At 52.9% G+C, this 12,203-nt stretch overlaps 1 protein-coding gene across 1 annotated transcript; it reads right to left on the reverse strand.

Annotated features, from left to right (window-relative positions):
- Nucleotides 1-3,437: 3,437 nt before the first annotated feature.
- Nucleotides 3,438-11,405, reverse strand: LOC142450150 (tubulin alpha-1C chain). Its single transcript, XM_075551748.1, has 4 exons — nt 11,259-11,405; nt 7,368-7,590; nt 7,099-7,247; nt 3,438-4,522 (listed from the first exon to the last, which is right to left on the reverse strand). The coding sequence occupies exons 1-4, from the start codon at nt 11,259-11,261 to the stop codon at nt 3,548-3,550; spliced, it is 1,350 nt and encodes a 449-aa protein (XP_075407863.1). The 5' UTR covers nt 11,262-11,405; the 3' UTR covers nt 3,438-3,547.
- Between the last annotated feature and the right edge of the window lie 798 nt (nt 11,406-12,203).

A 12,203-nucleotide genomic window follows, 5' to 3' on the forward strand; every position in this document is an offset into this window, starting at 1 on the left:
GGAATATTCTAAAATTGATTGTGGTAATGATTGTATGTACAATTCTTCTTGATACGATTAAATGATTGAATTGTATGATATGTGGATTATGTCCAATGAAACTAAAAAAATTGGAATGTAGAATTATGAAGTCTGATAAGGGAAAATTTCAAGCCCTTAAGAATGAAATAGAATGCATAAAGACTGATATCCTGGGGGAGGGAGGGCAAAAAGAGGAGCTGATTCAAGGGTTCAAGTAATGATGGCACCATATGTACAAATATGCTTATACAATTGATGTATGGAATGTTATAAGAGCTGTAAGAGCCACCAATAAAATGCTGTTAGAAAGACTGATATCCTACATATAAGAGAGCTGAAATGGATGGGTAGGTGCCATTTTGAATCAGTCATATAACTTACTATGCTGGGAATAGAATTCAAGATAAATGAAACAGCATACATTGTCAGAAAGAACATTTCACTATTTAGAAGTACAATGTTGTAATATGATGTTGTCTATGCATATACAAGAAAGTCCAGTGACCTGATTGACAGGCTAGACTCCACCCCTTCATTCTTATTTATCAAGTTAACATGACTTTCTGTAACTACCGCAGTACAAGCACAATGATTTGCACCAAATAGGTACACCCTAGGAATGAGTGGGGGCAGTGACAGACTAACGAGCTGTCAGCAAACAGGGGCTGACCTCCCACTTCCACGCCTTCGGCCCTACACCCCCCGGGTCGCTTTCTCCTTCTCTCTCTGCCATCCTGCACCTCCTAGGCTGCCCTCCTGGCCATTGGGCCCCACGAGCCATCTGCCAGGGTCATCCTGGCCAGCAGCACCCTGTGGCCTTGGCTGACAGAAGCTGACCCTCCTGGTCCTAGGTGTGAAGTGTCCTGTCTGTGCATTGGCTGGTGTCCAGCATGAGTCCAGGCAGGTAGAAGCAGCTATCCTGCAAGGGCACATTGGATCTCTCCCTGCGCTGAGACTCCACTCACAGAGCTCAGCGGGCAGCCCCTTCCTGCCACCAGGAAGCTACAGCCTGAAGAATGTGGCCAGCTGGCTCTGCCAGTCTGCCGCGGCTTCTCCAAAAGGGGGTGTGGGGTGTGTGTGTGTGTGTGTTCTGGCAAGCAGTGTCCTAATGAGTCCTCCCTTCTGCTGCCCCACTTGGGCCTCCGAGCAAGGGCTGGCACCAGTGGCCCGCGTGCTCCACCCATGATGTGACCCTTCTCTCCGGGCATGGGACCCACTTCCTCAGCACACTGGAGAGGCCACACAGAGCCAGCATTCTCTCAGGCTCCCTCTCCTCAGCTGTGGCAATGGGCATAACATCTCCTCACAGCAATGGGACAGATGAGGAGACACCAGCGATATCAACACACTGGCCTCTCCCTCCCTCCAGGGCCCAGCCCTGCCTGCCTGCCGTCCCCTCCCACAGGTCAGTTCTGAGCCACTGTGCCCCTTACAGGCGAGGCGCCCAGGGGACACAGCTTCCCACGGTGGGTTTTTGACCTTTCTGACCCACTGGGCTATTCTCAGGCCTGGTGGCAGGGCTGATGGCTAGATGCTTCCTGCCAATCGGCATACTCACCATGTGCTTCCTGGTCCCAGGGAGCCCTGGTGGGGTCGTGATTACCTGCTTGGCTGCAAAAGGCTGTCAGCCATTTGAACTCACGAACCATCTCTGAGAGAAAGGACACTGCACCCCTGGCCTGGGCTCAAGGTCGACTCATGGCAGCGGGTTTGTTTTCCCTCCAGACGCCTCACGGCCCCGCTGAACTACTCTCTCACCCTGTTCCAGCTCAAAGCAGTTCTGCCCAGACCACTCAGCACCTCAGGGCCCAAGGTCTCCATGGTGGAAGCAGCTCCTCAGGGCAGGTCAAGTGAGGGCAGACCAATCAGCCCTCTGTCCAGAGTCTGGGGCCACAGCCAATCCCAGGAGCTAAACTCTCGGGCTTTTTCCATTGATCTCCATCACACCTGCAGCCCTGAGTCCAGCCTTCATTTGTGCTCAAGGGCAGATCAAATGATTGTCAGGCATAAAGCAGTGACCTGGACTGTGGGGTGTCTTTGCTCTTGCTGCAGGCCAGTCAGCTCCTGTGCAGTCTTGCCTCGGGTGCAGGAGGGATACATCTTCAACACAAGGACATGTCCCTGTCCAGCCGATGGTGCTGTGCTCCTCCATTCCCCCACTCTGGCTGGAATAGTTTTCTTTCCCCCTGAACCTCTCCTTATCTCTTCTCTCCGCCCAGAGCTTTCCACCCCTTTTGTCACCTCTTGGCACCACAGGTGACTAGAGTTCTACTGGCAAAGTTCACTTGGAAAGCAGAGGGGCTTCTGGCTTCTCCAGGTCCCACCCTGGTGGCTCAGATCCAGCTGTGACCCATTGCAGGGCAAGCACTCAGGTGGAACAAGGCCAGCCACGCTCAGCTGAACTGGGTAACCTGAGTGTTCTGTTCCCCAAGGTGCTCGCATTGTGGCTGCCCAAGACCTCCCGGGTGGATAAGGGCTCCGCAGACCCTTCTGGTGGCTGGCTGGCCTCCCCAAGGTCCATTTCCATCCCGATACACTTGGCAGGCCAGGGCTGCAGGAGGAACCTTGTGCATCTGATCAGCAGGAAGGACCTCATCCATCTGATCAGCAGGAAAAGCTACCATTGTGCTCAGGATGGGGCTGGGCCGGACCAGTCCACTCACGGCGCTGCTGCAAAACCACCTGCAACCTCCAGGATGGGCAGGGCAGGGCACGCCACGCCCTCAGCTGCTCTGGACTCTGAGTACAGGCACTTCCATTAGCAGTGGCTGCGGGGCACAGACATCAGCACCAGCAGAAGGGACTGAAGTGTCACGGGGCACCCCTACTCAGGGGAGCCCGGGCACACAGACCAATTCCCTCCTTCTGGGCCAGGCTGGACCTCTTGGTCTTTAGGTCCTCACAGGACCTGGGAGACTCCTCACCAAGCTGTTTGCAGGCCCCATGTATCCCTCCCTCTGCCCAGCTGGCTCAGTTCTTTCCTCCCAGAACCACGTGGCTCCAAAGGGGGTATTCTCCAATCTTACTCAGGCACCTGCCTTCCTCATGTGAGGACCACAACCTATTTATCACTACCAAACCTTATTCATGGCTGTGGCTAAGTACGGACATCAGCATGTCACACTGGTCACATGGTCCACACCACTGAAGGTACTGCCTCTGACCTTCACCTGTGGGCACTTCAGTGCCACCTGGAGACTGTTAAAGGCATCTACAGGAGGTTTGTACCCAATGACATTCGAGAAGCTCAAGGTCTAAGTGGAAAACCACAAATCCCTTTGCACAGTTCATGCGCACTGCAGGTGCTAGGAATGTTGCTCAGATATATTCATCAGGGGAAGCTCCACCTGCACCTTCCACAACCTCCCCCGCAGCCTTAAAGAAGTAGATTGCATGCATTTACTGTGAGAAACCAGTTTGACATTTAAAAAGAAAACACTTTTATTGACAGTTAGGGGTCACAGGACAGTTTTACAGGACAACAGATATAAAAGTCCCAAGACAACAGAGTGTACAATGCGACAGGTTAATACTCTTCACCCTCATCCTCTCCATCTGCACTATCTGCTCCCACCTCCTCATAGTCCTTCTCCAGGGCAGCCATGTCCTCCCGGGCCTCAGAGAACTCTCCTTCCTCCATCCCCTCACCCACGTACCAGTGGACAAAGGCACGCTTGGCGTACATCAGGTCAAACTTGTGGTCCAGGCGAGCCCAGGCCTCAGCAACGGCTGTGGTGTTGCTCAACATGCACACAGCTCGCTGCACCTTGGCCAGGTCTCCACCAGGGACCACAGTGGGAGGCTGGTAATTAATGCCAACCTTGAAGCCAGTGGGACACCAATCTACAAACTGGATGCTGCGCTTGGTCTTGATGGTGGCAATGGCAGCATTGACATCTTTGGGAACCACGTCACCACGGTACAACAGGCAGCAGGCCATGTATTTCCCATGGCGGGGGTCACATTTCACCATCTGGTTAGCTGGCTCAAAGCAAGCATTGGTGATCTCTGCTACAGTAAGCTGTTCATGGTAAGCTTTCTCAGCAGAGATGACAGGGGCGTATGTGGCTAGAGGGAAGTGGATGCGGGGGTAGGGCACCAGGTTGGTCTGGAATTCTGTCAGATCTACATTCAGGGCACCATCAAATCTGAGGGAAGCCGTGATGGAGGACACGATCTGGCTAATCAGGCGGTTAAGGTTGGTGTAGGTTGGGCGCTCGATATCGAGGTTCCTGCGACAGATGTCGTAGATGGCCTCATTGTCTACCATGAAGGCACAATCTGAGTGCTCCAGGGTGGTGTGGGTGGTGAGGATGGAGTTGTAGGGCTCAACTACAGCTGTGGACACCTGGGGGGCGGGGTAGATGGAGAACTCCAGCTTGGACTTTTTGCCATAATCAACTGAGAGGCGCTCCATCAGCAGGGATGTGAACCCGGAACCGGTGCCCCCACCGAAGCTGTGGAAAACCAAGAAGCCCTGGAGGCCTGTGCACTGGTCAGCCTGCAAAAGAAAAATAGTTTCATTTTAGTGCTGAGAGACAATGTGGCCAGAACTGCAAAAAATATCTTTCAATCCACAATTATCCAGAGCGGAACTCTTAAAATAGCCTGAACAGGAATTGCTAAGAAAGTAGTTATAAAGGGCTAAGTGTTAAGTGAATCAGAGACTTTTGCCAAGCAAAACTTTGTGGGGGTGAGATCTGCTCAACAGGTGAGTGAAAAAATAAGCTCCCTTCATTTCTTTAGGCAGGGGAATCTGGCGTCTGGGATGAATGCCAGGCTCAGGTTTGGTGACCAAAAAGTTAATCTCTGACGACCATGCTATATGACTGCAGAACAAGGGCAGTTAATCAGCCACCAAGGGACAGGGAAAGGCTGGCACCACAGCCAGACACCACCAATAGATGCTTCACACAGGCCTGGCCAGCACAGCCCAAGGTGGAGCCATTGGAAGCTCTGAGGCCATGCCAACACTGCAGTCCGACTGAGTCTGGGTCCAGCACTTATGGGTTGACTGCTGCCAAACTGCATTTCCCATTTATTTAATGAAAACAATGCAGCTCAGGTGGTTGAGAATGAAACAAACTCATTAAGTATTCAGCAAAGTGTGCTACCCTTGCACCTCACTTTATGGACACAAGGTTAGGTGCTGAAGACCAGGTTGTTGTGAGCTCAAGAGCATGTATAACCAGTTATGGTTTCAACTGGTCCCGGGGGCCCAGGATCCATGGAAAAGGATCACAATATCTGACCAGGCCATCAGCCTTCCCAACAGACCCATTGTAGACACCGAGGACAGGGCTTCTAGAACTTGTTCCATTCACGACCCCAGAGAAATGTGCAACACAGGTGATCAGCACAGCCGGAACCACCAGAGAGCTTTCATTGGATTCCAACTATTGTTCGTTGCGGGTTAGAAACCTTTTACACGCTGTCAATTTTTTCATGGCCCTCCCATTCAGTCCATTTAAGAAGTCTCGATCTAGGAAACCACATAGCAGCCAGACATTGAAGGGCATTGGAGAGGGGGAGGGAGAGGGAGGGGGAGAGGGAGAGAGAGAGATAGAGAGATCCTAATTCAGGGGTCAGCAAGCTTTTGGTCACGAGACCCTGAACAGCTCGCTTCTTGTCTGCACGGGCAATAAAAAAAGGGGGCTTTTCTGTTTATCTTGCAAAACGGAAGGACTATATAGATTACATACCTACTTTTCATCACTGCCTAATTGCCAAACCACTGTAAATCAAGGCCCAGCCAGAGTGACACAGCAATGACTCATCCTAAGAATGTTCGTTTACCACAACCCTATGAAAACGCCCCTGGCCCGGCCCAGCCCACCTGCTGGACAAAGGAGGACCACGACCACCTTCAGGGACCCTCGTCCTTCTCCTGTTGCTGCCTCACTCATTCATCCTTCCCTTTCCCACTGTCCCCCCCAACCACCCCATGAGATCAATGCTCAGAGTATGCCCATCAGTAGCAACCTCAGCTTGCCCAAGACAAACAACTGCTTTGTTAGTCAGTGACCTTCCCTAGCTTACTGTGTCCCCAAAGGCAGGTCCCAGTTCACAAGTCTGCACCTTCATTTGCAAACACACACGTGCACGCACCCTCAGTCCACTTTTGCTGGGAAGACGATGAGCGATATCTGAGAACCGTCTGAACCATGAATGTGGCTAGACCATTCTGCTTACACAACACCAGTCAGGACTAGGCTCAGTATATAATGTAATTTTCATGACAAAGGACTCTGCCCAGTGCTTGGTTAATTACTCATAAGCTGACCATAACCCCTAGGGAGCAAAGAGGCCATCTGATTGCTGGGCTCTTAATTAAATTAAAATGGTCCAAATAGAACATTTCCCACCTCTATTAAAAGTTGCTAAAGGCTTTTCTGCCAGACAGTCAAGCTGACACTGCAGGGGGATAAAAGCAAGGGCACGGGGTTTTATTGTGATTCTCTCTCAACACTGTCTAAGGCATAATACGCTCATACTTGCTGCACTCGGAAGTTTCCAGTGTGTATAGTCTGTTTGACAGCAGTTCCTTGTGCGCTGAATTTTCTGAAAATCATTTTATTGGGGACTCATACAACTCTTACCATAACCCATACATCAATTGCATAGAGCACATTTGCACATTCGTTACCCTCATTTCCAAAAGAATTTTCTGTGTTTAAATAAGACAACTGCCTTGACATTTTTGTTTTTCCTCCAAATAATCAATCGGTTACCTGTTGTAGTCAGTGGCTAGGATGACCCAAAAAAGATGCCATGCTAGAAGTAAACAGCCTGTTTAATAGGAAACCAGGACGGCTAAAGGCACGAAACGCTAGCAGGCTGTGTAGGCACCCTTTGATCCTCACCTTGACAACAGAGAAAGGGCCCTCACTGAATGAGCACAATGGCCCAAATCTGTTTTGAAGACACATAGGAACAGTCAAGCAGCACTTACTCCGGGGCCCACATCATTGTTCCATGATCCAGCACTGTCCTCAAATGTCCAGTTAATTCAGTGAGCATTCCAAGCCTCACTTCTGTAGTGTGGCCCCTGGCTGTGATACAACACCCTGCACTCACCAGCTTGCGGATTCTGTCCAGGACCAGGTCGATGATCTCCTTGCCGATGGTGTAGTGCCCACGGGCATAGTTGTTGGCAGCATCCTCCTTGCCCGTGATGAGCTGCTCAGGGTGGAAGAGCTGGCGGTAGGTGCCAGTGCGAACTTCATCTACAAAAGGAAGACAGAGTGGCCGCCCATCACCAACCACCCACACAACCCTCTCGGTGGAGCCCCCAGGAACCACGCCCCTGGGACTCGACTCCACCAGGGCTGCAGAGTGCAACTCACCAATGACTGTAGGCTCCAGGTCTACAAACACTGCCCTGGGCACATGCTTGCCCGCGCCCGTCTCACTGAAGAAGGTGTTGAAGGAGTCATCTCCTCCCCCAATGGTCTTGTCACTGGGCATCTGGCCATCGGGTTGGATGCCGTGTTCCAGACAGTAGAGCTCCCAGCAGGCATTGCCGATCTGGACACCGGCCTGGCCGACGTGGATGGAGATGCACTCACGCTGTGGGGGAAAGGAGAGGAAAAGTCAGAGTATGACACACTGGGGGAAGGCTCACCCTGGAATGAGTGCTCTCCAGGTTGTAAACCACCACCTCTCCATGCATCTCTGCCCAAGGGTCAACAGAGAAAACGCTGGCAAGGAGTATGCTAATGAACGATTATATGAGATGCTGCCAACTTTGCTGCTCCATGGGCTAAGTTGGTAGCCCCTCCTGCCCCCATCACGAACCGGCATCAAGCACCAGTATGAAAGTCATTCCCAGCTTGAAACGGACCCAGGCTTCACCTCTCCACACCCACACCTCATCAAATGCAAGGAAATTTTCTCTGGACTCAAACTACTCAAGAGTCACAACAGAACGCATGCCTAGTGACCCTTGGCCAGGTCACTGGGACCAGCCCTGGCTAGGCTCAGACATGTACACAACTATGCAATTCACAACAGCTGGCTCTCCGTCTCTCATCCACCACGACTGGGACACAAGCTAGAGGTCTCCATCAACGGCTTCTGCACCCTTTCCCAGTCACCTAACCACCCAGAACTGGGCTTTTTCCCACAATCAACCAGTCCTTGCTGGCTCACTGTACACATGGGCTAGTTAATTCCCTAGGCCAGGAGTGTCAAACTGGCAGCCCACCAGTTTGAAATAAAATGTATCGAGGGAATTATGCATACCACATTGCCTTGATCTCCCCTAAGTGCTATTTTCTTCATAAAAATTTTTTTCTATTTTCATTTTATTTCAAAGCATCACGCACGGGCTACAAAAAATTACCTTGGGGGCTGCATGTGGCCTATGGGCCGCCAGTTTGACACTCCTGCCCTAGAGTAATAAAATCACTGTGACTGTAACTTACAGTCAAAGTTACTCATTTATGGTAAACAGAAATGATACATCAGACAAAGTCTGGCATAGAGATCCTGGCAAGAAGCTTCCATTGTCACCAGAGACTTGCTATATCCTATTATCCAGCGCATGGATACCGCATTCATCCACGGGGCCTCAAACAGAGAGCTCCAAGCCCCAGGATCACGAGAAACCCTAATGGATACAGGACTGGAGTCTCAATGCACAGCTCTGCTCAACCTGACCAATGACTGTGCTTGTGCGCATGCATCAAGTTTCCCTCCCTGTCTGAGGTTAGCCAGGTGTGGGACCTGTTTGGCAAAGACAAAGAGTACCTTAATTGCTCAGGTTATTTACAGAAAATCAGACACAAAAGGCCAAATGTAGTTCTTGGTTGATGCCAGATCCTTTCTTAGTAGCCACATTAGATTTCTAACGTCAAGGCCCTGCCGCTTTAGAATGACATACGTAGGAAGCTACTACTCTAGTATAGAGCAATATATTCCCTAACTCTTGGGAAATGCCTGCTGATTTGTTATAACACATGCAAAACTCCCCTTCTAGGGCTGATTCATTCTGTGGGATTGTGTAACCAGTGAGTGAGCTCATTCTGGTCCCTCTTTAATCCCATTCTTTAACAGACAAGAGCATCTCTCTCTCTCTCCTCTGAAACCAGCTTAAACCAGCAAACTATAACCATATGACTCAGGGACAAAGTGCTCGATAAGCAGCAGCTCGCTGCATTTTCAAAGTTGTGGTCAGAAGCGGTGGAAGAATTTAATCTTTAGAAGAACATTTTCCCCTCGCCACCAACAAGCCAGTGGCACTGAAATTCAGAAATAGTTGCTCCCTAATAAAGTGCACACATCTCTAAAGTTGTGTGGGGGGAGTCTAGGGTTTCAGGAATATCAGTCTACTGTTAATTTTCCTTTGCAAAACCTACCAAGGGCTCAAGTAGAAAATGTTTTTAAAAATATGATGGCAATTGATGTGTGCATCTTTATAAGATCCCCCAATAAAGTGATTTAAAAACAAAAATCCCTCAAAAAATATAGTCACCAAAATCAGTCCTACTTAGGCAAAGTAAGTTAATACACACACAGAAGCTGTACTCAGAATTCACAGAAAACAAAAATGTGTTTACTGTATTTCATTACCAACCAGATTAGCTACTTTGGGCCTGGCAAAGGACTTCTCTCATTACATTTCCCCCAAACAGGGGGTTTCAAGTTTTTAATAACTGCTAATGGGAAACGAAAGAAAATTCCGTATTAGCTACGTTTCATAACCCACGCTATCACAATCCCTGCATTACTCACAACCTTTGACTTATGCTCGCTCCTTCCCACCCACACTCCCCATAAAACAATCCCGGTGTCCTGACCGCACCAGCAAGCTCAGCACCACCTGCACCTACTCGTCGGACTTCAGCGCCAGAGGGAGAAGCAGTTGTTTGCTTTAAAGGGCCCATGCTTATTTGCTATTGCGTCATGTTGACTTTAAACTGGACTTTAGAAACCCCAGTCCCAGCGATCCTTCCTTAGCTGTCTTTTAGGCCTTCGGATTAAAGGGATCTGAAAAATAATTCTCTTCATCTTACCTAAAGAATGGCCTCTGACTGAAAACCCTGCCTGTGTCAGGTACGTCAGGTACGGATCGCTCACCAGTGGGGAGAAGGCCACAGGTGGCGGGTTCCCGCAGCACAGCTAAGCAGGTCCACGGCTGCTCTTTCAAGCCTTTCGTACAAGCCCCACTACTTTCGACACCAGACTGTGCTTTAACCACGATCCTTTTTGGGGGGTCTTGCTCGCTGAAAGGGGCACGTTGCTACAGTAACCAGGCTGACTTTTGTTAGTTGTAGCAGTGTCTGAACAAAGTAACTGGTTATTCACTATCGCCCTCCCCCTTTTAGGATACTTTTTTTGCGGGAAACATCGAGGCACAAATCCTTGTTTTAAAACATGGCGGAGTCTAGGTCGGCGGGGATCCAAAAGTCAACCGGCGGCCACCAGTCTGGAAGTCTTACAGGGCGCGGCGGCCTCCTCTTTCTCCCGCGGAGTGGGGCTGGGAGGGTAGAGCCGCTACCCCGGGGTTAGCAGCCAGACGCCTAACCCACGGCGCCACTAGGTCTCCTCGGAGACCCGGACGTTATCAAGACAGTTGTCTCAGATACTTTTGTTGGCCTGATAAAAAGTGTTCAAGTTGTGTACAATTCCGTGCGTCTTGAAAAACGAAAATAAACTACGTATCAGCTTTCCAAGAAAGTGTTTCATGGATTTGTTAAAAACAAAGAAGCGAGTTTCGGCCTTGAAGCGCCCCCCCCACCTCCCCTATATCGGGCAGCCCAGGGGCAGGGGCGAGGCCGCCTCCCACCTCCAGGTGGAAGCTCTGCCCAGCGCGCAGGTGACTCAGCAGCGAGTCACCGGGCGCGCAGAGGGGGCGCCCGGAGCGTGCGCACCTTCCGTGCGGGAAGTGCCGGCGACAACCAGCCCAGTCACCTTCCGGGGCCCCGTGCACACGGCCCGCGGAGCGTGAGGTCATCTGGCGAGATGGGGGTGTGGTTGGACCCCGGGGCCCATGCAAAGGCTTCCTGCCCTCCCTGGGCCGGAGCGCGGCCGGGGACCTTGGGGCTTCCCTCGCCCGCCGAGGGCAGTGCCTTGGAGCCGGAAGCCACGGGGGCGAGTGCTGGGAACCTCCCCCTCCGGTCCGGGCCCTTGTCCAGGGGCGCCCGCTGCTGTCCAGGCGCGGCCGCGTGTGCTGCCCGGGGCTCCGCGGCCTCCCCGGCCCTCCGGACGCGCGCGCCCCCGGGGCCCCCACTCACCATGCTGGGGCTCGTACGGCTTCGTGGGGCGAGAGGAGAAGAAAGGACGACGACAGGAGCCTCCCGCTGACAGACTACCAAGGAGTCCGGGGGAGAAGTGAGCGGCGCGGCCGCCGCGCGGCCCTATATACCCCGCCCGGGCCACGTGTCCCGAGGGCGGGCGCCCGACCCCGCCCCGGCCGCCAGCGCGGCCCCACCCGGCCCGCGGCGAAGGGCGGGCGCGCGGCGCTGATTGGTGAGTTCAAAAGTTCAAACCAAGCTGCGTCTCTGGGAGGGACCCGCGGAGCTGGGAAGGGGCGGGGACGGGGACGGGGGCGGCCTGGGGGCCCGGCGTGGCCGCGGGGGCGCGGGGCCAAAGCTGGGGTCCCAGGCCGCCCCGCCTCAGGGAGAGCGAGTCCACGTTCCGAGGACACCCAGGGCCGGCGCGCGGGGGCGGCAGGTGCGCCCAGCCCGGGGCAAGGGCGGGCGTCCGGGACGCGCAGCCCGGCACCCAAGCTCCTCCCACCGGCCGGCCAGCCCCCGGACCCTCGGAGGGGCGGCCCGCGTGGCTTCCAGCCAGTTTCCCCGGCGCAACTCCCTACAAGGCCGGCCTGCGCGCCGCCGGCCCTGCGGGCCCAGCCTGGCAGGCGCCGCCGGCTCGCGGTCGGCGACTCCGTGCGCCCCGGCAGCGCCCGAGTGGGGTCGCGGGCGCCTTGCTCCCCAGTCTGGGTCGTGGTTAGACCCGAAAGAGGCTGCTTCCGCTTTCCTTCTCTGTACTCCTTCCCCCCTTCTCTTTGAGTGAACCCTTTGGCCTGGCCACTCGTTCGCGGTCCCCTCCCCGGGCTGCCAAGGCCGGTTTGTTTTGCTTTCTGTACGGCATCCGAACAATGACTTTCATGTGTATGGCTGATCACACCGTTGGCTTTTCCACCCAACTCGATCGCATTTCTTCATGCTACAACCCTG

Source organism: Tenrec ecaudatus, chromosome 6, assembly GCF_050624435.1.
Source record: "Tenrec ecaudatus isolate mTenEca1 chromosome 6, mTenEca1.hap1, whole genome shotgun sequence".
In the NCBI taxonomy this organism is placed as follows: Eukaryota; Metazoa; Chordata; class Mammalia; order Afrosoricida; family Tenrecidae; genus Tenrec; species Tenrec ecaudatus.

Bases quoted from the DNA above. Each gene is read 5' to 3' on its own strand.
- LOC142450150 (XM_075551748.1), bottom strand. The intron at 7,248-7,367 runs GTGAGTTGCACT...TTCCTTTTGTAG, and splicing joins CCTGGAGCCTACAGTCATTG to ATGAAGTTCGCACTGGCACC. The intron at 4,523-7,098 runs GTGAGTGCAGGG...TTTCTTTTGCAG, and splicing joins TGGACAGAATCCGCAAGCTG to GCTGACCAGTGCACAGGCCT.